General features: G+C 54.6%; 1 protein-coding gene across 1 annotated transcript in view; it reads right to left on the minus strand.

The window, feature by feature from the left end:
• Positions 1-1,076: 1,076 nt before the first annotated feature.
• The window catches only part of CNIH3 (cornichon family AMPA receptor auxiliary protein 3), a 50,617-nt gene continuing 24,901 nt past the window's right edge, over positions 1,077-26,792 (minus strand). The window contains exons 2-6 of the mRNA XM_081114367.1: positions 21,076-21,144; positions 18,807-18,854; positions 5,477-5,589; positions 4,226-4,369; positions 1,077-3,387 (exon numbers count right to left, since the gene is read on the minus strand). Coding sequence (XP_080970493.1) covers positions 3,360-3,387; positions 4,226-4,369; positions 5,477-5,589; positions 18,807-18,854; positions 21,076-21,144 — 402 coding nt within the window. The 3' untranslated portion in view covers positions 1,077-3,359. The remainder of the gene's footprint in view (positions 3,388-4,225; positions 4,370-5,476; positions 5,590-18,806; positions 18,855-21,075; positions 21,145-26,792) is intronic.

Consider the following 26,792-nt stretch of genomic DNA (forward strand, 5'->3'; position numbering starts at 1 on the left):
GGGCGGGGCCCTCTTTGAAGTTCTCCGCAAACACAAGCTCATTGCGTCTATGTAACAAGTCCGTGCACAGGGGCCACTATTCCCGCCACTCGGCCAAGTGAAAAGTAGGCCTCGGTGCCATCCCCAGGGCCCGCACTGACTCTGTGGGCACAACAGGCCCGGCCCACAGCCCGGCCTCCCTAGGAGAAGGGACCAGGCCACCCACACCACCCTCCGTGCTGCCTGTGCCCCCAGAAACTCTGTCCCGGGGCCCAGACTCAGGCTCGGCAGGGACAGCTCCCCGTCACCAGGGGCCACTAGGGGTACCGCTCCCTGCGAGATCCACGCCTCCCCCTCCCTCTCCTTCCTCCCTTTGACAGCGCAGAGGGACAAAGCTGGCCAAGCAGATGGAGCCATGTGAGCAGGGGCAGGCCGGGGTTAAAGTTCGCCCTGACCAGCACCAGGGCGCTGCTCAGCCAGCAAGGAGACAGGGCGGCTGCCTGGGGCTGTGAGGACGGGACAGCAGCACAGGGCGAACAGAGGATAGAGCTCAGCACCTCGGGGAGTGGCTACTGTGACTACTGGCCCCGTCCTCAGAGTCCTGGGCTGATGTCTGGCAGGTCCCCCAGGAAGACGCACCTGCCCTGAGCCTCCCGGTCCCTGATTGGTACAGCGGGGGGAGGAACAGGCTGCTCTGTGGGATCATGGTGCCGGCGGGCGAGGTCCTGGCAAATGCCGCACGGGCTCTGACCCTCGTGGTCGGCTGTCCCAGGGATTGAAAAGTGGCTCAAACTCCCAACCAACACCCTGGGGTTTTTGTGTTGTCCCCCCAGGGCAACTTGCGGGAGGGAAACTGGATGTTTCTCTTTCAGAAACAAGGTGCTGGCAGCGTTTACAGCTTTCAAAGGACCCACCGCCTGAGCGAAGAACCTCCCCCAGCCCAGCGAGCGAGGCTGGCGCCCAGGGGACCGGCAACCACGGCTTCCGCAATGGCTCTATTTTGAAACTCTCTTCTCCGAAAGTTGATGTTACCAACCAAGCTTTCATCGGACCCTAAGCTGCTTTGCCAGCACTCAGGTGGGACTCAGGAAAGGACACGGGTTTTAATGTTTTTTATTTTTTGTCAATCCTCACCCGAGGACATTTTCCCCATTGATTCCGAGAGAGAATGGAAAGGCGGAGGAGAGAGAGAGAGAGAGAGAAACATCAATGTGAGAAAGACATATCGATTGGTTGCCTCCCGCACACGCCCCCGATCGGGGCCGGGGACCGAGCCTGCAACCCAGGTACGTGCCCTTGACTGGAACTGACCCCAGGACCCTTCAGTCCGCAGGCCAACGCTCTAACCACGGAGCCAAACCCGCTAGGGCGGACATGGGGTTTTTTAAGTCAGACAATGCACTAGTAGCTTCAGAGGCAGGTTTGTGACTGCTGTGTGACTACAGGTGAGTCACTGGCCCTCTCTGGGCTTCAGCTGCCTCACTTAGAGAAAAAGAACAGTACCCACTTCTTAGGCTTGAGAGGCGGGTCAAAGGAGGAGTGAAAGCAAAGTGTGAAATGTTAAGCGCGGTGTGGCTGTGAATTGCTGCAATTTACCGCTAAGAGAAACCGTGGATTTAATGCTCAGTCACGGCAAATAGACTCTCTCAGGAAACGGGTATCCCTGTGCTCATCTTCGTTATCAAGCTGAATTCCCATTAGAGCAGTCCCTGTGTCCTGGTGTCCACTATTACAAGCTCATTCAAATCTTTCTGGAAGGACGCAAGTTCACAACGAAACCCAACAGCTCCACGGGGAGAATGAGCTGGACCCCGGACGCCCTCATCCGCTGTATTTGTGAGGCGGCTGTGGAGACAGAACTGCTGCCAGCAGCCTGGACACAAGGCTTGTTTCTCGGGACGAAGGTCTCCTCAAGGAATGACGTCAAAGACCGAGGCAACCAGCCCTGAAGGCAACTCTGTCCCAACCACACGTACCCAGCCGGGCCCACGGGATCGGTCGAGGGGAAGCCTGGTCCCAGAAATAGTGCCTCGACGTCCCCGGCTTCATAGCTTCAGCCTGAAGGCAGACATCTGCCTTTTGTTTCCTGTAGAATTTTTAGAAGCCAAACGCCCTTCTGAAACCCTGCCCTTCTCTACCTACCAGTTCACCAACCCTACGGAGACGCAGCCAGCCAGGGATGAGGCCTACACGAGACGGCCAGGTCGGCCGGATACTCAAGTTGTCCCCACGCTGTAACATAGCACACGCGTGTCCAACATAGCACACGCATGTCCCACCAACACCGTTCCTGAGCCTGAGTCACAGGGCTCCGGCGGGAGCTGGGCACATGTACAATAAATAGCCCGTGTGTCAAACAGGAGGAAAGAGGGGAAGTGGGGAGAATTAAGGTCAAAAGTCACTGTACCCAATCTGAGCATCCTACGCATCTCAGCCTTTACGTTACTGACCACCTCCTGCCACAACTCCTCCTCAAAACGGAGAGCGTGTCGCGTGGAAAATCCTAAAGAAGTGAGCGTCCTCGGGTTAAGTAGCATGAACGACGCGGCATCGTAAAACGAAGCTGTTACTCTATCGTCTCCTTTCCGAGCTGCCGAGTGCCCACGGTTCAGAGCGGCCTTGGAACAGCTGGGGGTTCCTTGCAAGACGCGGCTTTGACGAGTGCCGACCGGTGGATTTGCACTTGGGGGCTGTGATGGCTTTGGCGGGTAACACCTTGAACCTGGAGTCAATGTTTCTCCAAGTCATTTTTTCCCTGGTTCCCCCTTCCCACCCCACCCCACCCCCCCGGCCACGTCCGTGACTTTGGGCAACTTTATTAGCAACGCGTTGCCCCAAACCCAGCTCAGGGTGTCACTAAGCTGGGCTCTCACGAAGCAGGGCGGAGCACGGCAGCCCTGCAGGTCACCCTGGCCACGGCAAAGGCCATGGCGCACCTTCCGGACCCTCCGCGGAGGGCAAGGGCATGGCCGGCCCTGGCAGGGGGGAAGCAGAGCCTTGGGTAGCCCAGGCCCTCTGAGGCCCTCCGTGGGTCCCACAGACTCAGCCTGACTCTGGTCGTGCCGTTCGGTATCAGGCACCTTCGGGCCTCCCAGCCCCCACTCCCACGGTCCAGGAAACCAGAGCGGACCAGCTGGGAGCTGGGAGATGAAGCGGACTCGGGAAACAGCGATGCTTGCTGTGGTTCACAGGTGACAACACACGGCGGTTAACTCGGCTCCCGCTGCCGCCGCTCCGTTGCTTCCATTCCTTCCGCGGCAGTCAGTGTCGGCCAGGTCTCCTCCCCACCCACCCCGTCCCTTCTCCAGTCGCCCGCACAGGTGACTTCTCGGCCTCGGCGCGCTCCCGTCCAGTCTCTGACGACGTGCGTGGTCTCTGAGTTAAGAGCTCACTAAAGTGTAGATCATGCTGAAGGCAAAAAGAAGGGGAGAGGAGGCGTTAGTGGGAGCCCGCAGGGGCCAGGACTGGCCCTCCCAAGAGGGACCCGCCAAAGCCGGACCCCGGGCCACTCCTGCCACTTTCTCATCCCTGTTGCATTTGTTAGGAGAGCACAGTATGTCTCCGGTAAAAGATGGAGTGTGCAGCCCCAGCTCGCCTGGAGCCTATACCATTAGCCATAGCAAGGGTTTCAGTGAGCACCTACTGTGAGCCAGGGTTTAGTGAGCACCTACTGTGTGCCAGGGTTTAGTGAGCACCTACTGTGTGCCAGGGGTTAGTGAGCACCTACTGTGTGCCAGGGTTTAGTGAGCACCTACTGTGTGCCAGGGGTTAGTGAGCACCTACTGTGTGCCAGGGGTTAGTGAGCACCTACTGTGTGCCAGGGTTTAGTGAGTACCTACTGTGAGCCAGGGTTTAGTGAGCACCTACTATGTGCCAGGGTTTAGTGAGCACTTACTATGTGCCAGACACTGCAGACACAGAGGTGAATGAAACAGACGCCGTCTCTAACCATCAAGTAAACCATATACCTGGGCAGGAGGGTGGTGCTATCTTGGATAGATCATGTCAACCTGCTTTACACTTAAAAAAAAAAAATTTCTTGAGCACTTAGATGTGCCAAAGATTGCTACAGACGTTGGGACCGCTGCCCCTCACTTCATACAAACAGAAGCCCTGGCTCCCGATACGAGTCAGACGGTGGCATCAAATCCCACAGGCTCATGGGCTACCTCCCCAAGCCCAGGAGGCCGGCCTGAAAACCCCCTTCCCCACAACGCCTGCAGGAGTCAGAGGGGCGCACGCTCACCAGTACAGGTAGTAGAAGAAGGAGAGAAGGTAGAAGGCCAGCTTACACCAGGCCTCCTTCTGACAGTAGCTCAAGGTGTCTGCGTTCATGACCACCGGCGGGTCGTAGGCCAGCTCGGAGCTGTCTGCTGGGCAGTGGAAGTACCTGCGGGGGAGGAGGACACGGCGTTGCTGGTTCTGAGGCTGAGAAGCGACATCTGAAGTCACTGGGGCCCAGCCCTCCCGAGGGTGACTGCCCCCAGGAAGCCCTGCCAGGCGGTTATCTGCCTTCGGCTCGGATCCCGGCCTGAAACTAACAGCTCAGGCGCTCTCTCCTCGCAGATGGCGGCTCTCCCAGTTCTCAGGTCTGCAGATGCCCTGGTGACCTCACCCACTGGCAAAGCTGCTCCGGCAGGAGGAAGGCCGAGTCAGCTGTGGGACCTGGGCGGCACCTGGCAGGGCCTGCTTCTCCAGGGCTGGGGGAGGGGCCTGCGGTGCGTAGCCACAGGTATCAGAGCAGGTGCAAGGTGGACAGACAGAGCCGTGCTCACAGCTCGAAACCACTGGGCCACAGCCCTGCCTCAGTCAGCCATCACTCGGCCTAAATACTGACCTCTACCCAGGCCCTCTTTTTTTTTATTTTTATTGGTTTCAGAGAGGAAGGGAGATGGAGAGAGAGATAGAGACATCCATGATGAGGGAGAATCATTGATCAGCTGCTTCCTGCACGCCCGGTACTGGGGATCGAACCCACTTCCCGGGCATGTGCCCTTGAACGGGAATTGAATTGTGATTTCCTGGTTCATGGGTCGATGCTCAACCCGAGCCACACTGGCCACCTGCCGGGTGGGACTCTCATTTTAAAGAATCCCTTCCTCCTACTTCCTTTTTCTTTCCTTTTCTGAGCGCTTACGAATTGCCAGGCCAGGCCAGACCCTGTCAAGGATTCAAGAAAAAGTCAGATAAGTCCCTCCTGCTCTTCTTTATGCCAAAGTCACGTGCCAAGTGCACAGACAGCAGCTGCCTCTCCCCCTCCAGCTCCTATTCTGAGGTGTGCTGCCCCTGCTTCTCACACTGACCCCCGGGTGAGGCTGCGGGCAGTGGGGCCTGCACAGAGCCTTCCTTCCGGGACTTGCTGCCTAAGAAGCGGGGAAGCAGGTTCTCCCAGGGGAGGAGAGAAAGCCTCTCGCTGGCGGCCATCGGGGGGTCGTCGTCTCTGGGGCGGCCACCCGCACAGAAACGGGGACGAGCAGCCCGGGCCCCGCAGCCTTACCTCCAGAAGTGATAGAACAGCAGCGGGGCATTGAGCCCCAGCGTGAGCCACTCCTGCGCACACAGGAACATGATGCAGAAGAGGCTGTGGATGGAGTACTCCGGCAGCACCAGCTGGAGGGGGGGCAGGGGCACAGGCTGAGTTAGAGGAGGGACAGTCACCCCCAGAACCAAATCCGCCTGCCTAATTCTCCGCCCGGTCCCCTCTGGCCTCCGCCCACCCCGCCCATAGTCCCCATTAAACCAAGCTCCCAGCTGCCCCAGGAGGGAAGGAAGACCGCGGGCTGCTTCTCCAACCAGAGAGGCCCTGTCTGCAAAGACACTGATCCAATCCCAGTGCCTGCCCTGAGGTGTACCTGCCTGGTGCCCAGGAGTGGGGAGAAGGAAAGGGTAATGGCTCTTCCATTGGAATCCGCAACCGATGCTAACGGACCCTCAGACAGAGGAGCCACCTGGGCGAGCAGGGACTTTCTCATAAATGCCGGTCCTGGAGGTCGGTTCTCCCTTTGTCCCCAAATGAATGATCAAGCGCACGACTCACGAGGGGGGGCGGGGAGGATGGCGCAATTGGGAAGCTGGGATTTCGCTAAGTTGGGCGAGTGTGAGCACAGCATCCCAAGCGCTGTCAGGAACCCTGACTCTGAGGACACTTCCTCTTTAATGGTTCTGAGCACAGCCCCCCTCCCCCCCAGCAGTTAGACCCGGTGGGGAGGGCGGACCAGACTTCCCTGAAGGCCTTGGACCCCTTCGTGCTGGGGACCCCAACAGCCAGGACTGGGGGTTGGGCTCACGCGAGCGTTGCCTGCTGGCTGGTGCTGGTGGGTTAACTTGTGTGACCTCCTGCTTTCACACCAGTGCTTAGCAAATACCGTTAAGGGCTGAGCAGACGGCTCTACATCTAAGCAACTGAGCACAGTCACCGAGTGCAGAGTGTAATTTAAAGTCACCGTGACATTCATCTGTCTCGAGCCGGTCGTATACGCCCCGGGAACGGAGGCGGTGGCTCTCAGCTCTGCCCTGCCAGCCGCTGCCCTAAACGCCACCGCCACGTACCGCCCTGACCTGGTCACGGTCAAGATCAGGCCCTCGAGGCTGATCCCTGGGGACTGGGCCAGACCGGGAGGAACTGTCACAGGTCATGTTCCCCAGGGCTCGCTCCGGGGCCCCAGGAGTGCAGGGGGACAGGAGGCAAGAGAAGGAATGCCTGCCTGGGGACCGCGGCCTGAAGTCAGAGGGGTTCCTCTGTCCTGGGAAGGCCGGTGGTCACTGCGGACACAGGCAGGGCAGGGGCCACAGAGGGCTGTTCCCAACCCAGGAGGGGCTTCCTCCCAGGCCTCCCACTGTCCAACCCCTCGGGGCCCCCTGGCTTCTCGAACCCTCTCCTTCAGCGCCCACCCAGGGCACAGTCACCCACCCAGGGGCAGTCGCCTCTGCTTTCCTGGCTCCAACGTGGACTCCTTCTACCTCTGCACGGGGACAGGCAGCACAGGGAGGACAGCCGTGTCTTTAAGCTCCTCCGTGGCTTAGCGGTGGGTGGCTCTCAGACTCCCGGGTCACGGAGGTCTGGCTAAAACTGAGGCTGGGCCCGGCCCCAGAGCTTCCGGTTCAGTGGGCCTGAGCTCGGAGCCTGGGGTCAGCTTCTGTGAGCGGTTCCCGGTGAGCCACGGGCCAGCCTCACCTGCGTCACCTGGAGCGTGCCAGCCGGGCAGCCCCTGGGCTCCCACCCCCAGGCTTGCTGGACCAGAACCTGCATTTTCCGCAAGCCCCCCGGGTGATGCAGACGCACACTCCAGTTTAAGAAGTGGGTGCTGGGCGCTGGTTCCCAAAGCAGGGTTCCGGGGCCACCTGCGTCAGAACCGCCCGGGGCCTTGGTTTAACGTGCAGGTTTCCGGGTTCCACCCCAGTCCACTGAGCTGGCCTCTCTGGACCAGCAAGCTGCATTTTTTAGACGCATCCCAGGTGGTTTTGTTAAACAGTGGAGCTGAGAGTCACGTGACAGAGGTTTGAGGAGCACCCGAAGACCCTTTCCTTTTGAAGACTCCGGTCCCAGCCCTCACCTTCGGCCCCTGCAGGGCGGGGGTGGTCTGTGCGCAGGGTGCATTGTCGCTAACAGCTGCTCTAGACTCGAGTCTGGACAGGCAGCACTGGCAGGTCAGAGCTCCCCCAGCCATGACCACATGGAAGAGCCCCCACAATGCTCCCTGACCCCCTGTGGCCCGCGGTCTCTATTCCTGAAGGGTTGGCCTTGGCATTTTCCTGGGATGGAGGTCGGCTCCTTCTGTCTTGGGAACCCAGAGCCTCCAGTTCCCGCCACCTCCTGCCTGGCCCTGGCCGGCCACCTCTGTGCCTCACCCTCACCAGCTCCTCCGACCTGTCTCTGGCCTTCCTGGGGTCCCCAGGACTCTCCTGGGAAACGACTGGTTCCTTTCAGGACCAAACCTGGGGTTCTGGCCCCGCCCTGGCCACACCTCCCAGCCTGTCTTTGATCCTCGTTTTCATGCAACTTCAGACACGCTTGAATTTCAAACGCCTTTCCTCACTCCCTTGTTAAGTTGCTGAACCACCTACCAGCCCACTCAGGGAGGGGGTGAGAATAAAAGCGCTCTCTCAAATCGTGCCAGATTTTGAAAGGGACACAATTCTCCCACAACTGGCTGGCAACCGAGAGGCATCTTAAGTTAACACGAACAGCTACCCACTCCTTTTCTTTCCTTTAAGCCAGGGGTGGGGGGGGGAGGCATCGTGTCTGGAGTACAGGGAGCGACTAGGCAAAGATGATTATTTGAGAGGAGAGACACTAACAGCAGAGAATGTTCTAGAATGAGAAGGGCAAGGGTTTAGCAAGCCTTCCGGTGCCGAAGAGCCCCGCCTAGGCCCTCACTCAGCGGGTATTTACCATCAGCAATTACCAGGCGGCGGGTGCAGAGCGGTCTGGCCCGGGGAGACTGCCATGCAAATGAGTGTGTGCATCGCGGATTCCACCGCGTCAATACATGGGAAGCACAGCACTAAGGGAGCCAGCCCGTGAGCAGCGCGATGCGGGACGAAAGGAGAGAGAAGCCATTCATTCTGAGGGAGGAGAACGGCCTCTGAGCAGAGATGTCGAGGAAGAGCTGTCTGGGGGAGGGGAGGCAGGATGTTGGGGTGCGGGGCACCCCGGGGCGCTCAGCGTCATTCCTCACTGAGGTGGTGGAGAGCGTCATTTTTTTTATGTCCTACACGGACATCGCCACCAGACCTTCCGTGACACCGAGACAGGGACCCTTTCCACCAGCCTCTTCTTTTTTTTCTTTGTTAATCCTCACCCGAGGATATTTTTTCCATTGATTTTCAGAGACAGTGGAAGGGAGGTGGCGGGGGAGGAGAGAGAGAAACATTGATGTGAGAGAGACACATCGATTAGTTGCCTCCCCAATGCAAGAGACTGGGGATCGAGCCTGCAACCCAGTACCTGGCCTTGACCGGAATGGAACCCGTGACCCTTTGGTGCAAGGGCTGACGCTCTAACCATTTAGCTACCAGCCAGGCCCCCCCAGCCCTGTCTTAAACCAGGGGACCTTCTAGGGCCGTGGTCGGCAAACTCATTAGTCAACAGAGCCAAATATCAACAGCACAACGATTGAAATTTCTTTTGAGAGCCAAATTTTTTAAACTTAAACTATATAGGTAGGTACATTGTTATGAACTTAATGAGGGTACTCCTAAGCTGGCCTTTGCTAAAAACGTCCTCAATCGGATGGAGGTACGTTCGCTGAGGTCGACCCCTTCCAACTCTCCCATCCACACTCGTCTTGTATACTTGTTTCATCTGTCTCCTTTTGTTCATCCTCTCTATATGTCCAAACCATCTCAACATGCCTTTCTCCGTCCCTGACACTACATCCTCTTTCACTCCACAGCGTTCCCTAAAATTAACTTAATAAACTTTACTTAAAGTTTTAAGTCAACTTCGCACTGTATGTGCGCGCCCGCACGTGGTATTTTGTGAAAGAGCCACACTCAGGGGGCCAGAGAGCCGCATGTGGCTCGCGAGCCGCGGTGTGCCGACCACTGTTCTAGGGAATAGTCAGGATGACCACCTGACCAGGGGAAACCATGTGACCAGAAGTGGGCAAAGGGCAGAAACGAGTCCTCTTGTGCCTTTGCTTCTGACACGGCCTGAGCGCCTGGTGGATGGGCTCAGCGTCCATTCTGCACACACCTCCGCCAGGCTCACCAGAGGTGCGGGCACCGCCTTAGAGGGCTGTCCCCGTAATGTCATGTGGGGGGGAAAGCTATAGAAAAACGATGTTTTCATTATTAGGAAGAAGAGAAAACAAAAAGCCACCCCTGTGTGTGTGGACACACGTGTGGGCGTGTGTTTGTCTGTGTGTGAAACGCGTGGAGATCACAGCAGGACCCAGGTCCAAGCTTTTAACATCAGTCACGTCGGACCAGCTGGGAACAGAGAGGGGCGAGGAGTTAACCGATCCTTTCTTCCTGTCAGCGCCCCATCATGTTCTGGTCACCATGGGGACATGCCACCTTTATCATTAAGACAATTGATAAAGAAAACCAAAGGGCGGGGCTAAGGCCACCTGATTCCGATCCTGGCTTCACATGCCCCAGCTTCATCCCTTCACCCCCTCATCCTCGCCGGTGAACGGGGGCACAGTGGAGGCCACACCCCAGGGCGAGTGTGAAGTGAGATGACGCGCTTAAGCATGTTGCACAACGTCTGGCACAGTGGTTCTCAACCTTCTGGCCCTTTAAATACAGTGCCTCATGTTGTGACCCAACCATACCATTATTTCCGTTGCGACTTCATCACTGTCATGTTGCTACTGTGATGAATCGTCATGTAAATATCTGACATGCAGGATGGTCTTAGGCGACCCCTGTGAAAGGGTCGTTCGACCGCCAAAGGGGTCGCGACCCACAGGTTGAGAACCACTGGTCTAGCATCTTCCAAGCGGTGGAGGACAACTTACGCATTGTCGTTAAGGAAAAGCCTTTCCCTTAGCAACCAGGGATCAGTCTTCTCAGTCTAGGTAAGCTCCCCTCCCCCAGCGAAGAGAAAGGCCCGCCCCTCCTTCCTCTGCCCTGTAGGGGACGCCTGGCACCTACCTCCCTGGGCGCTGCTGTGATGTAATGACTGTCTTTGTGCAGCCTGGACAGCGAGCCCCAGAATGGGTCATGCTGCCCCACTACCCCGTGACCAGCTCTGGGCGGGGGAGCACCCGGGACCTCCTGGGAAGGGACGTCCTACCAGGGAAGAAGTGACGGCCCTGATCTCATTTCCGCCACCTCAGCAGCTGGCACTTCTGCAAAGAGTCACATCGCACCCGCGGATTCAGTCCTGACCCTGGGCCTGCTGGGGAGACAGGAGCCACAGCTAATTGGGAGGATGAATGGCCTGGACCCTGCCCCACGGGTGCTGGGTTAACTGTCTCAGCTCGGGGGCTGGCTTTGCACGCTGCTGCCCGCAAAGCTGTGGCAGTAGGAAGAGGCTGCGTTTGGTCCAACCTCTGGGAAATGGCAGGGGTGACTCTTTTTCTTTTGAGAGAGACTTGAGCTGCAATATGATATTCGTTTCAGTTATATAACACTAGAGGCCCGGTGCACAAAATTTGTACATGGGTAGGGTCCCTAGGCCTGGCCGGTGATCAGGGCCGATCTGTGGGGTGACTGGCAGGGCGATCAGGGGGGCCCCCACAGGCACCTGCCTTGGCTGGCCTGGGGCCTGCAGGCTGGGGCAGCTCCTGCGTTGAATGTCTGCCCCCTGGTGGTCAGTGCACGTCATAGCAACTGGTCGTTCTGCTGTTAGGTCGATTTGCATATTAGGCTTTTATTATATAGGATAATCATGATTCCATATTTGTATCTGTTGCAAAAGGGCCACCACACGTCTAGTGAACTCTCTTCACCGCACAGTTACAGAATATTTTTCTGGTAAAAAGAACTTTTCAGATCTCCTCTCCTAGTAACTTTCAAATATGTGATACAGTGTCACTAACTACAGTCGCCACGCTGTACATCCCAGGACTCGTTTATTTCATAACTGGAAGTTTGTACCTTTTGACCCCCTTCGTTCATTTGCCCCCAGTCCCCTGCCTCTGTTCTCTGGTGTTTTCTCCTGTTTCTAGATTCCACACACAAGAGGTGACATTGTATTTGTCTTTCTCTGTCTGGCTTATGCCATCAAGTTCCATCTACGTTGTAGTACACGGTAAGACTTCGTCCTTTTTTACGGCTGAATAATATCCATGGCATACTCCACGTTTTCTTTATCCATCACCCCTGAATGGACAGGAAGGATGCTTCCGTGTCTTGGCTATTATTGTAAATAAGGCTTTGTAGGCCGGCTTTGCTCAGAGTAAGCTTGCTTTTTATTCTGATACACTGGGTGACACCGATGGGTGATGGCGAAATACTAGTAAAATCTAAACCCAGCGGCTCACTGTTCGCTCCTTCTGCGATTTGCCAAGGAGCAGAATTCAAGGCGGGGCCAATCATGTCTCCTGCCCAATGGGATGCCGTTTCCATACAACTTCCCTGGTGCACAGATCCTGTGAGGGGTGCAATGTCCCTCCCTCCCATGTTCCAGATGGTGAAGGCTGAGCCCCAGGGCCTCAGGATGTGACTGTATTTGGAGACAGGATCTTGCAAGCAGTAAGTCAAGTCAACCGAGGTCATTAGGATGGGGCTGGGTCCAAGATGGCTGCTGTCCTTTTAAGAAGAGGAGATTAGGACACACACACACACACACACACACACACACACACATAAACACACAGAGGGATTCCCAGGGGAGGGCACAGCAAGCAGGTGGCCATCGTCAAGCCAAGGAGAGAGGCCCCGGGAGAAACCAACACGGCCGACACCTTGATCTGGGTCTTGCAGCCACCGGAAATTGGAGGAGATAAATGTCTCTTGTCTAAGCCACCAGGCTGGCCCCAGAAGACTAACACAGGCCCCGGGCGGGCCAGCATGAGGGTGCAGGGTCCGCATACAGTTCCAACAGCCCCTGGAAACTGAGAGGTTGCCTTTGACCAAAACCTCTCGGCCTAATGATGACTTGGGGGAGGACAATCAGCAGAGAGGGGATGGGTGAGACCAGGCCAGCCTGGAGCCCACGTGCGCACGCGACAGTGGGTCACGGGAACGGGAACGTGCTGGGGTGGCCGAGAGTGGTGTCCAAGTTACGCTGAAAACCCCAAAGGTGCGGATCTGTCCTGGGAAATGCAGGGAGGCGTGTTCTTATTCCCTAGTGCCCGGAAACGTGGGACTACCACAAAGGACGGGGGTTGGGGGAAGAGTGGATTTGAATCCAGACCCGGCACGTACCACCTGAGTGACCTGGGCAGGTGACGCAAGCCCTCGAGTCTCAGCTCCCCATCCCCACTGCACAGGGCTGTCGTACGCCTCGGTGACAGGCTGCCATTTTCGGGGTGAGGGGCTGAGCAGTGAACAGCTTACACAGACCCTGTCCCCACCACCTTTACAGACTACGGAGGAAAACAAGCATGTTCCGCATGATCATACCTCTGACATGCCCTCCCACTCCACCTTCCTCTTAAAGTCCGCAATAGGGCTGGCCGGTGTGGCTCAGTGGTTGAACGTCACTATGAACCAGGAGATCAGGGTTCGCTTCCTGGTCAGGGCACATGCCTGGGTTGCAGGCTCGATTCCCAGTAGGGGGTGTGCAGGAGGCAGTCAATCGATGTCTCCCTCTCATCGATATTCCTCTCTCTATCCCTCTTCCTTCCTCTCTCTCTAAAAATCAATTTTAAAAAAACAAAACTAAAGTCCATAGCAGTTGTGATTGAAATGCTTTACGGATAACTTGAAGCAGCGCAATGACCAAAAGCATCTGAGGCATCACACAGGCGTGTCTGGACGCCTCCCTGATACAAACACAGCCTCGCTGAAGACAAGTTGTCATTTCACCCGCACACCTCCCTGAGCTACAATCGGTGATCACTGTCCTCCTGGATTTCATCACAGCGTTGATTGGTCGGCAGATTCAGAAAGGGAACAGGGCGCCTTCTTAGCACAGCAGGCAGCGCGTCAGTCTCATAATCTGAAGGTCCTGAGAAAGGGAACAGGATGCCTTTGCTGTCCCTTTACGATAACGGCACTTTGCATTTGTCTAGCAAATGTAACGGATGCGGTGCATTTTTTGTTGTTGTTCTGCTGCCTGGTGTGACCCCCAGTGAGACAAACTCCCTGCATTTAGTCATTGTCTGTGCCATCGAGACAACGTGGGAGTCAGAGCCAGTGACACTCAGCTGGGGGAGGACCAGTGCCCCAAATTGCTTCACGAATGACACACCCCATGCAGGCAGCTATTCCCCGGGGAGAAGCTACATCTGGAGCCTGGGAATCGATTGGCACGTGGCGGAGGTGGGGTGGGGAGTCGGAAGGAAGGTTCATTAGCATCTCAGGGCTCTGTGGGCCCCGCCGAGGCACAGGCCGGTCCCGGTTACAACTTTAGGGCGAGGCAGAGACTGGGTCGCACTCCAGGGAATAGGAGGCGATTAGGGTTTGGCAATATTGGCACATTCTGTGGCCTAGAAACTTAACCCAGAAAGGTTTCTTGCTTCGTCAGCAATCGGGAAAAGGCAGAAATGGCGAGGATTCTGAGGCTGAAAAGCAGATTTTTTTTTTTCCGTCCCATTCTGGGGAAGGGAGCCTCTGAAAGCAAATCTCCCGTCAAGAAAAACAAGTGTCCGCGGATGACCTGCCGTGAGCCACTCACTGGGCTGGCTGCCGCCGAGGAGGTAGGGAGTTCGGGCCTCACTCCATCGGTTGGTCCACTTAGGCACCAGTTAGCCAACTACTGCTTTCATTTAGAGCAGCGGTTCTCAACCTGTGGGTCACGACCCCTCTGGCGGTCGAACGACCCTTTCACAGGGGTCGCCTCAGACCATCCTGCATATCAGATACTTACATGACGATTCATAACAGTAGCAACATGACAGTGATGAAGTAGCAACGAAAATAATTTGATGGTTGGGTCACCACATGAGGAACTGTATTGAAAGGGCCAGAAGGTTGAGAACCACTGATTTAGAGAATGACGGCGCTCTAAAGCAGACCCTGGAGGACTGGGACAGGGAAAGGGCACGTGCCCAGCTTGGGGGCTCGATCCCCAGGATCCCCAGTGTGGGTGTGCAGGAAGCAGCTGATCTATGATTCTCTCTACTCAATGATGTTTCTCTCTCTCTCTCCCTCTCCCTTCCTCTCTGAAACCAATAAAAAATATATATGTATTTTAAATGTACCCTCTTTCCCTCTGACTAACAAGAAGTTTGCCACAGAAAGTATCTGGAAATAAATTATACATGAGGCATGGATTCTAAACTAGTTGCAGGTTTTGTTCCAGGATATTTTTACTTTTCTCTAAACATTCCCTCCAGGGGTGAGCTATCCTACCAAGAAGTTCAATGGAATTGGAAAGAACCGTCCAGGATCCCACGTGGCTCCATCACAGGGAGCCAGGCCTGTTACAGGGTCCCCGAGGCCCTACTGGCTCTTGGCACTTGTATCTTCCCTTTAAAAGAGCTGAGCAGTATTACCGGAGGGATGGGCCTCACGGAGCTTCTTGCAAAGAGAACCCGTGATGCCCCCTATCAATGGGCTGGTGAACATGTGGGCTCTGGTTAGACCGACTTGCCTTCGGGTCCCAGCTCCACTAACTTACGAGGTCTGAGGCCCAGGGACATGCTCTTAACCTCCCTCGGCCTTGACTTCCTCATCTGTGAAGTGGGGCTACTGCATAGGGTTGTGAGGATTAAAAGAGTTAACACTTTTAAAGGCATATAGTAGTCACTCAAGAAATGCAGGCAGCTACGACCATTGTCACACTTTAGAAATCCCCCAAGAAACAGAGAATTCCCATCCGGAAAATTCCTGAGTCACGGCTGGTCTCGCTAAGGCGTTCCCAACAGCCGCCTGTGAGTCTATGCGTCTCTTTTCACTGCATTTTCTCTCTCCATCAAAGTACACCGTCTGCTCCAGGGTGGGGCGAGAGGAACCGCATTAGCAGATGGAAGCGCTGGGAATGAAGGCGCTCCCTGTGGCAGGGGCTCCGTGACCACTTCTCCAAGCATGTGACTGTCGGCAGGACAGATACCGAGCTCCAATGCGACATGGCTCTCTCCCCGGGCTCTGGCAGATGAACCAGGAGGCATTTACTAGCCTCCGCTTGGGTCAAGGAAATTGGGACAAGGTTTGAAGTGTCTCCTTGCACATTTGTAGAGTCAGCAAATGGCTAACCTCTGGCACAGCACTGTCACGCAGGAAGGGACATCGTCCGAAGCCATGCAACTAGGCACAGGCTCAGCCTGACTCCCCACCATCTCGGACCTGAGGTTCTCGCTGAGTCTAAGGGAGGTGACCGTTCCGGGGCCCCCGAAACACCCAACCCAAAGGTTTGATGGCAGCCGCTCACCACTGGGGATCTCAACCAGAAGCCCCTGAGGGTGGAAGAGCCGGGAGGGAGGAGGCGCGGGCTTCCTGCTTCGTGACTCTGCTCAAACATCAAAGGGCACTGACCCCAGAGCGAGGGGGGTGGCCCCAGCCTGCTCCATGCCAAGTGTGAACTCAGGGACGCGCTAAGGACCTTTAGGCAGCAGCTAAGGGTCAGGATAGTAATAATAAAACTAACACCTACTACAGGCTGAGCATTGATGAGCTAGAAGCACACGTGTTGTCTCCTTTAATTCTCACGACCCCCCGAGGGTGGCGCTGTTCTCCTTACCCCCTTTAGGGTTGCACTGAGCGCTGCCCAGTGGATCGGGAGGCAGAAGCCCTCGGAATTCACCACCCCATACCACCTTGGGGGAGGGGGAGAGGAAGCAGACTGGCTGAGAGAAGGCGTTAATAAGGCGTCAAAATACCAACGACAAAGAGGGCAGAGGAATGGGATGGAGACAGTGGCGGCTGCAGGCCTCTGTGTCTGCGATGAGCACAATACAGTTCAGTGTGGCTATAAACTACAGACGGGTGTAAGCAGTGAATGAAATAAAATATCAGTTGTGTGCGATGTCGTGGACACTGTTGAGATAATGAAGAGAGTATTGATGACCCCAGTTCCCGACAAGGAGGTAGATTATGAGTCAGCTTCGGCGACAACTCCCTGAATGTTTACTGAGCACCGTCGGCAGGCTACCCTGCTCTTCCTGCCGTGTCACTAGAGGTGACAGTCCACAGAACAAAGTCACCGTCCTTCCAGAGCTTACATTTTAGCTTACATCCTCAATGTGTCTGTGAGCTACCAAATTAGGCTAAAAAATAAGACCTCGGTGGCCAGACCGTCAGAAACACCAACTTAAAATTACATTCAGAAAGAAATCACGCTCACATCTGTGAAAATGGCCCTGGGGACCCAGGGCACAGAGACACAGAGGGGAAGAGCTCACAGAGCCAAGTGGCAAAAGGATGGGTGTGCTCACAGCAGGAGGACCGGGGCAGGAGGACGACGCCATGAGGAAATACAGCTGCAGGCACGTGGCTTGTTGCTGCCTGGAGATGGTGACGGGGTGCTCGCCACACCAGCTCAGCTCCCAACGGGGTGGGAACGCCGCAGACTGTGTGACCAGGCACAGCTATAAGACCTAAAGTCTTACCCGGCGGGTGTGACTTTGTGGTTGAGTGTTGACCTATGAACCAGGAGGTCACGGATCAATTCCCTGGTTGGGGCACATGCCCAGGTTGCACGCTCGATCCCCAGTAGGGGGCGTGCAGGAGGCGGCCGATAGATGATTCTCTCTCATCACTGATGTTTCTATCTCTCTCTCCATCTCCCTTCCTCTCTCTGAAATCAATTTTTTAAAAACTTTTTTTAAAGACCTAAAGTGCTGACATTAGTGCTTCCTTGACCTTGAACTTCCCTCCCCTGCATTTCCCACTACAACGAACAGCAGCCGCGTTCACTGGCACAGAAGCCGCGGAGGCAGCGGCCTGGGAAGAAGAAGCCTGGGGAGATAAAAAGGGCAAAAAGGCAGGAAAGGGTACTTGCCGCACTGTTTCCTGCAGTCAGATGCCTCCGTCTCGTGTTCATAAAAATGTATGCAAACTATATGCAAATTTGCAGATGCTAATGCTAATTCTCCCATAGCCTGCCTATTTCACTATCCTTGCCTCTGACTTTGGAAGGTCCAAGGGTTTGGACAGCAGGACCTTGGCAAAGGCAGCCACAGGCCATGGCCTACTGTCTGGCCGGGGTCCATGGCCAAGCCACACAGAAGGACGAGCAAGGCTATGAGGTGATGGGCTTGCACTCAGCCGAGAATCCTGGCGGGTCCACTCAGCTTAGGGGGGTGAGAGGGGTAAAGAGGAGTGTGAAAGGCACTTAGAATCAAAGAACCAGGGACCATGGAGGCGACGGCTGGAGTGCCCAAGATGCCACCTGAGAAAATCATTTACAGACGCGTGCATTACCCCGAATCCAAATGTAGGAACCTGATTAACTTCTCGATGAAGTCCTCTCTCCCAATAGACATCGGTAGTGAAACACAGAAAAGGGTTCGAACGCTGGCACACTCTTTTCCTTTGATGGGCGTTGGCCGGGCATCTGCTGTCCCGCCCACTCACACGAAGCTCAAAACCTCTGTTTCGTGGACAGGCAGCTTTCCTAGGGCCTGTGACCCGTCTGCTCTGGACAGAGGTCAGGGGCGTCCTTTGGCTCAAGGCCAGAGACTCCGCTCATTTTACCAGCAAGTACCTGTTCTCTATACTTTGCTGCGAAAACACACACACACTTTCCTGCCTGGAGAGTGGCAGGCTGGTCGCTTTGGCGTCCCGGCTCTGCCACAGATGGTGCTCACTGCCAGGCCTGAGCTGCACGCACACACGTGAATTTGCGTGCACACGTGTGCCTCCTACGTGTGTGTAGGGCAGCTGTGACCCTCAGCCCTCCATTCAGGGCAGCTCTCTGAATGCCTGGCTCCCCCTTTAATCACACCTCCCCTCCCGCCCCTCCGACTCCCAATGAGGCTGCCAATCAAACTGCCACGCCGAGCGGCAGGCTGAAACCTCAGAGCAAACCCGTCATCCAGCTACAAAGGTCCCTGAGCCCAGCACCAGACAGGAACAAAGGCTGTGCGCCTGCTGTGATTATGAAAAGATAAAGCAGCTCTGAGTCCAACCACAGGCACTTCAATTACCCAGCACTATCCTGCCAATGGGTTGATGGCCACCCCTTTTAATTGGCTCCTCTTGTCTCTGGAGGCGTCCAAAGAACCCATCGCTGGCTCCCCCCGCCCCCATCCCCCCGGGGAGACATGACAGGAGCAGGCACCAGCCCCTCCGCTGTGACCACACCTGACCGTGGCTCTGGCACTGACCTTCCGCAGAAGGAAGCAGATGCGCTCGATGTTCCTCAGCCGTTCCCTCTGTCAGGACGCACAAGAGAGAAAGGAGAGGCGGGTTAGAGCGAGGGACGCACCCACAGTGACCTCAGGAGAGGAGGCAGCCCCCGTCCGAGGCCCCTCCCGGCCAGAGGGTGTGCAGCCCCCACCGGTGGCTTTTCCTAACGAGTTTCCCCATCTACCTGGTCACCTGCTCTTAGAAGAACTCCACCAGCAAACAGTGTGGGCTCAGCCTCCCTCTCTCCAGCAGAGGCGTCTGTACTGTTTCTACACAAAGTCTCGCTCACCTCCACGCACCTGTAAGACGGTCAGACTGCTGACCGGCACCACGTGCTCACTGACTGTCCCAAAGCCTGCAGCCGGCCCCCTGGGAGGACTTCCCGCGAGGGTGTCAGAGAGCACATGTGCCTGATTAGTGTCTGAGGAAGGGACGTTCTCTGCCCATTGGCTTTGTCTGTCTAGAGCAGCGGTTCTCAACCTGTGGGTCGTGACCCCTTTGGGGGTCGAATGACCCTTTCACAGGGGTCGCCTAAGACCATCAGAAAACACATATATAATTATATATTGTTTTTGTGATTAATCACTATGCTTTCATGATGTTCAATTTGTAACAATGACAATACATCCTGCATATCAGATATTTACATGACGATTCATAACAGTAGCAACTTACAGTGATGAAGTAGCAACGAAAATAATTTTATGGTTGGGGGTCACCACATATGAGGAACTGTATTAAAGGGTCGAGGCGTTACGAAGGTTGAGAACCACTGGTCTAGACTGAGTGTACTTAAAGGAAGTAATCTCCCCCTAAATGAGACCCCAGCAGCGCGGCATCCCACAGCTTCTGAGAGAAACGCATCACCCCACTCAGCAATCACTTGTAATCCAGGCCTTTCTGTGCTGTTGTCACCGACCAGGGAGGTAGCTTTTTCAGGCCACCTGGTCCTGAAATGCCACTACAGGGGCCCTCAGGCCTGAAGATGAGTTAACGAGGCATCAGAGCGTTTAACAGGACTCCTGCCAGGGAGTAACATCATTGGAACTGGGAAAACGTGGGTTTTATGGATTGTTTTAAAATCTCAGACAAGCCCCGCGTGGCTCAGTGGTTGAGCGTTGACCTATGAACCAGGAGGTCATGGTTCGATTCCCGGTCAGGGCACAGGCCCGGGTTGCCGGCTCGATCCCCAGTGTGGGGCCTGCAGGAGGCAGCCAATCGATGATTCTCTCTCATCATTGATGTTTCTATCTCTCTCTCCCTCTCCCTTCCTCTCTGAAATCAATAAAAAAGCATTTTAAAAAAGAGAATGCTGCCACAAGCCTTCCAGGTTTAGATGGCATCACACTAGCGAACCCTGATTCAAACAAAAGGAGCTTCAACTAACATAGGCCCAGCGAGTGTAGATGGAGCCACACACTTGAATGAGCTCTGTGTGTGTGTGTGTGTGTGTGTGTGTGTGTGAGAGAGAGAGAGAGAGAGAGAGAGAGAGAGAGAGAGAGAGAGATGCTCCATCTCTTGAGCCCAGCAGGGCTGGTCTGGAATGAGTTCGGAAAAGGCTCTGTCCACACACATGGTTGGCCCCTGGCTCCAGGACATGGGCTGGCATGACCAGAGAAGCGGGCAGCCAACACCCACCCACTCAACAGAAGTGAGGTCCTTCTCCAGGCCCTGCTTTCATGCCTCTCCCTGCATCCGTTCCAGGGCAGGGCAGCAGGCACGGCCCATGAGCAAGATGGGCGGTGAGACTCTGGGCACAGCACGTGCTGCACCCGGACCAGACAACCAGACATCAGGAGAGTCCCCAGGGGCAGGCGACCTCGAGCCCACAGAGCTTGTCCAGATGAATGCTTCCTGGTGATGGCTATGGGACTAGGAGCCTGGACATCAACCCACCCTATCAGAGCGGGGCGACCCCTAACGATGCTCCTATACCTGCCCAACATGGGGACACCACGGAGCTCCCTCCCATTCAACCAGGCCTTGAGGACTCAACAGCCACAGCACAGCAGGCATTTCCTATCTGGGCGCCTGGGGCTGCCATACTTGAGTTGCAAGAGAAATCAAGACCTCAGCAGGCCCGGAGAACAAGAAGTCCCCTCAACAGCCTTGAGCCAGGCGTGGAGGTACAGTCAGAGCCGGAAATGTTCTCTACTCGTCCTACTCATCGGAACCTCGCCCTCCTTCCCAGGCCCTGGGTGGCCTGTGGGGGCACTCCCTGCCCCGCCACCAGCACCCTCCACTTACCGCATGCACGGGGTTGCACTGGTCTATGGGGCTCTTAAAATCTGTCCTCAGCTCATCGAAGGCAATGATCTGAAACGAAACACACCGAATCGAGACGTTAGAGCAAAGGTGTGTCACTACGACGCGTCGAAAGCTTCCCGGAGATTTGCTGCCAGTAACAGAGGAGGCAGGAGGTGGGTGTCAGTGACAGGAGACCGGGTGGAAGTCGGTCCCTGGGGAAGCTGCGACCCCAAAACAGGAGACGGCAGGGATCTCGTCAAAGGGCTCACCGTTGCAACTAGTAAATAAACAAGGCCTGGAAATCTCATCCCCAGTGCAGCGGTTCTAGACAACAAAGCTATGACAGTAACAATGAAGAGAGTCGATCCCGATGGCTCCCAGTGCTAGAAGGAATGATAATTATGGGATGGCACAGAGGTGTGAGCGAACGCGACCGTGGCAACCACATTGCAATAAACACGTGTCACCTTAAATTTACAGAATGTTGCATGTCAGATATGTCTCCATTTTTTTAAATCCCCAAAATAAAGGGTGTTTTTTTTTTTTTTAAAGCTTTCTGTGTTGTACAAAAGTGATGGCGAGAGGGGCTTGGGGATTGGATACAGGCGCGCAAGGAATGCACGTTCAGCTTCTCTCGTCATCGCGAGAAGCTGTGGGTTTCTTATTGCTGCTTATTTTGGCAGAGAAGCTACTTGGAAGTAAAATGGACAGAAGCCGGGCAAAGGGGAAGGAAGAGACAAGAAGGCAGAGGTGACGGCAAGAGAAACAGCCCAATCTCCGGCTGTCCGCAGGCTGATCCCCAACTCTGGACAGTCAAGGCTTCGCAGCGTGGCCCGTTGGGTCAAGTTCACTCTGGACCGAGCCCCGAGCCCCCTAGAGAGCAATGGTTTCCCCATTTGTCTGGAGGGGGGAATGTTGGAGGGGACCTTCTCCAGCTACATTAGGAGGCACAGCCACAGGAAGAACTAACTAGAGGTGAAGCTCCCCAGCCCAAGCCACCTCGTCCCTGGAAGGGTGACTCGGTGACAGACAGGTGGTATTTGGCCAGTGGGCTGCGCATAAATGGACATAAGAGCCCCCCCGCCATGCCGAAACCGGTTTGGCTCAGTGGATAGAGCGTCAGCCTGCGGACTGAAAGGTCCCGGGTTCGATTCCGGTCAAGGGCATGTACCTGGGTTTCGGGCACATCCCCAGTAGGAGATGTGCAGGAGGCAGCTGATCGATGTTTCTCTCTCATCGATATTTCTAACTCTCTATCTCTCTCCCTTCCTCTCTGTAAAAAAATCAATAAAATATATTTTTAAAAAAAAAAAGAGCCCCCCCGCCGTGACTGCGCTCCCCAGCGGGGCCAAAGCAATGAAGTCAGCACACCCCCCATACGTCCTTGTTCCAGCAACAAGGGGCTCAGAATACTAGTAAGTCCCACGTGAGTGAGAGCAACGTACTTCCCTCTACGGAGCAGGTATCATTTTATTTTTAAAATATTTTTATTGATTTCAGAGAGGGAGAGATAGATACATCAGGGATGAGAGAGAATCATGGATCGGCTGCCTCCTGCACGACCCCAGCTGGGGATCGAGCCCGAAACCCGGGCGTGTGCCCTGACCAGGAATGGAACCGTGACCTCCTGGTTCATAGGTCGATGCTCAACCACTGAGCCACGCTGGCCGGGCAAAGCAGGTATAATTTTAAAGCAGCCACGTGTCATCCTGATCTCAATACTCCCGCAGAATTAGGAGAAAATTCTCATATTGCTTATATTCAATAGACACATTTCCCTATCACCCCTTGCTGGGTAATTAGCCAGCCTGTACTTGAGGCCTTTAGGAACAAGAAACTTGTCACTCACTGGCGATGCTCACTCCATTCCCGGCTACCTCTAATTAATCACTGTCTTCCTGTATTGAATTTACATATGACTCCTTGAGGCTTCCCCCCACGGTCTACACCAGGGTCAGCAAACTACAGCCCGCAGGCCAAATCCAGCCTGCCACCTATTTTTGTACAGCCTGTGAGCTAAGAATGGTTTTCATACACTTTTTAAATAGCTGGAAAAAAACCAAAAGAAGAAGAACATTTTGTGACATGTAAAAAATTACATTCAAATTTCAGCTTCCATAAAGTTTTATTGGCAACACAGACACACTCGTTCTTTTAAATACTGTTCCTGTATACGTTCGCACTGCAAAGTTGAGTCGTTCTACAGACACCGTCTGACCCGCAAAGCCCAAAATAGTTACTATCTTGCCTTTTACAGAAGAAAAAAAAGATTGCCAATCCGGGTCTAGTCTTTTATATGCCCTCTAGAGCTGCACTGTCCAATAAGGTGGTCACACTTGGCTATGCAAATTTAAATTTTAATTGGTTAAAGTTCAACTTAAAAGTTGGTTCCCACATTTTAATTGCTCAAACGCCACATCAGTCTAGCAGCTATTAAGCAGCACAGACATAAAACAGGCTATCGTCACAGAAAGCTCCAGGGCAGTGGTTCTCAACCTTCTGGCCCTTTAAATACAGTTCCTCATGTGGTGACCCAACCATAACATTATTTTCGTTGCTACTTCATCACTGTCATGCTGCTACTGTGATGAATCGTCATGTAAACATCTGATAGGCAGGATGGTCTTAGGCGACCCCTGTGAAAGGGTCGTTCGACCGCCAAAGGGGTCGCGACCCACAGGTTGAGAACCGCTGCTGTAGTGTGAGGCCCATAGGGTATGTCAGATCACTCTCCCAGAAGGAACCCCGCTAAAGATTGTCACCTATCATGAACCCAGCAAATCAATATTTCTTTCTTTTTTCTTTCCTTCCTTCCCTTCTTTCCCTTTCTTTCTTTCTTTCTTTCTCTCTCCCTCTCTCTCTCTCTCTCTCTCTCTCTCTCTCTCTCTTTCTCTCTTCTCTTCTCTTCTCTTCTTTTTTTGGTTAATCCTCACGCAAGGATATTTTTCCATTGATTTTTAGAGCAAGTGGAAGGGAGGGGGAGAGACAGAGAGAAAAACATCGCTGTGAGAGAGACAATCGATTGGTTGCCTTCTGCACGCCCTGACCAGGGCTGGGGATCGAGCCTGCAACAGAGGTACCTGCCCTTGACCGGAAGTGGACCCACGACCCTTCAGTCCTCGGCCGACACTCTATCCACTGAGCCAAACTGGCTAGGGCCCTGCAAATCTTCCTTCTTCAAGCTAAATCTTTCCAACTTTTATTTATATACACTGGCAGTAAGTTGCCTCATCAGGCTAATTGCCCTCCATTGACGTTATAAGGAAATGTCCGTATTAAAATGTGACTGTCAGAACTAAACACCATCTTCAAGGCGAGATCAGCTGGCACAGAAAGTAAAAGTACCAGTCACCTCCTCTGTTCTATAGCCTATGCCTCTGTTAATGCAACCAGATAGCAGTAGTTTTTTGGGTACATCACATCCCTGGCTTCATACTGGCCTTGCATTGCTCATACTGGCCTTGCATTGCCTAAAAACCATAGGTCTTTTTTTTATGTGCTTGAGTTAAACTCAGTCCAACTCATCCTGCATGCACATGATAGATTTGCGGGGGGGCTTAAAGGCAGAAACCAACCTTTTCCCCTGTAATTACTCCCTATTCAGTGTAGTCCATTGGTCCAATCTGTTGATATATGACCTACCTCCCACCACAAATCCTAATGAACATAATGGCTCAGTATCCACATCCACATTCTCCCTGATATAAATGCCAAGTGAGCAGGCCTGAGGGCAGCGCCCGGAGCTCGCCATTCCTAGCTCCCAGGAGGCTGGCATCAGCAGTCCTCCAGCCTATTATTTATCCAACCATAGAGACCATTCACCACCTTTCGGCCCAGGTAACCGATAGGAAGTCTCTGGGTGGCTTTAGAACTCCTACTGTGGGTGCACCTCATAGAAGCTCCCCAAAGAGCCTGGAAGCCCAGGGAGGGAAGTCAGGCCCCCACGTCGTGGCGGTGACTGGAGATCTGCCTGTGCAGGCCCCCTGCCCAGTCCTGACCTGTGCGTGTCGCCGTGTAAGTGCTGGGAGGTGGATCTGGGCTGAAGTGGGGAGAGGAGCCCCTGGGGGGTTCTGAGCTATCCAGCCAATAGGAGAGCAGGCGGCCCTGCCCCGCTCAGCTCCTGACCTGGAGGAAGGGGTGAAGGACGGCCCACAAGTGTAGCTCATGCCTTTGAGCTCCCTGAGAAAACAGGCCCTTCCCAGTGCTTCCTGATGATGGAGACGGGAAGGTACACGGTGAGGATAAAGGCTTCAGCATCCCCGCCCCCGCCTGGTAACCACTCACTGCCCGTCAATCATTCAGTGAGCATCCTTCACACACAGGCACTGGGCTAGGCCCTGCAGGAGCCCTGCTAAGTGGGTTTAGAGCGAATCCTCACCCTTGACATCTGGTCACCCTGGCCTGCCTCCAGCAAGAACCTAAATAAAAGTAAAAATGAGAGGGGGAAACACACACACACACACACACACACACACACACTAAAACCCCAAGGAGAGAGAGAAAATGGCGGAGGTTTAGACAGACGTGTCGGTGCCTTGTCCCGGAGCAGATAAGGGCGGGCAGCTGAAACGGGTAGCATACAGCCCGAATAAGCAGAGGAGATTCAGCTGAGACAGTCTGCAGCCAGGAAAGACAGAGAAATCCTAGATAAAGGGAACGGTTAGAGGCTGAGGCTGAAACCTCTCCAGGTGCGCCGGCACAGCCGCGGAGACCGTGCCATCTTGGGTGACTGTCTCCGGCATCCAGAGACCAGCTACTAACCCGGCAACAACGGCTCTCAAGCAGCGCGACTACGTGAACTCAGAGGAACTCGGCTTCTCCCCACAGAAAGGTTAGACTTTCCCCAAAGGTGCGGTTTGCAGTTTAGGTTGGAGAGTGGAACGCGCGCAGGGGGGTGGGGGCTCTGCGCCCCACAAAGACCGCGGCCGTTGGAGCCAGCGTGACCCACGAGTGTGGAAGGGCACCCCCAGGGCTGCTGGCAGAAGGGAACGCTATAAATAAGCCCACAGTTGGACGGGACACAAACGGGCAGCCTCAGATTACGCCAGTTTGCCGGCTACTCGGTGCCAGGAGCCAGAGCGCGCGCAGAGACTTCGCGCAGATTTGGAAGGTGAAGCGTTGCGAGTTCGCACAACTTCCCAGGCTCTTAAATCTGTGCGTTTGATTGTTGAACCCAGTGCAAGGGACTACCCAGTTGGGGTCAGTCACAGAGCTTGTAAGGGAAGGCTGTTTTGGGGGAGCCTGGGAAACAGAGCGGGGAGTGACTACTGGAAAACCAGCTCTGGGCGGAGGACATTCCCAAACCAGCTTCCGGTACAATAGAGAACACCTGGTCAGAGAGGTCCTATACCCTCGGAGGTCAATCCCGACGCACTGCCACCCAGAGGCAGAGCCATGAACTGACTCTTCTGTAAATACAGATAAGGGCTGTCTGGGAAACCAATGTAGCCTGCCTTAAAATCAGGACTGTGGCTTACAACACAGAGGAACAGTGTATCAGAGGATAATTCAACATTCTCCTGAATACCTGGTGTGCCAAAAAGAGGAGCAGAAGATCTGAAGCACCTTCATTACAGCCCATTTTTTTTAATTATTTTTTTTAATTATTGTTTCACCTTTTAACTAAGAAACCATTTATTTTCTTTTTTCATCACCTGATATTACCCTTTTAATTACTACATTTTTATTTTTAACCAGTATTATTACTGCTGCCATTT

Source organism: Myotis nattereri, assembly GCF_964212035.1.
Source record: "Myotis nattereri genome assembly, chromosome: 20".
Classification (NCBI taxonomy): Eukaryota; Metazoa; Chordata; class Mammalia; order Chiroptera; family Vespertilionidae; genus Myotis; species Myotis nattereri.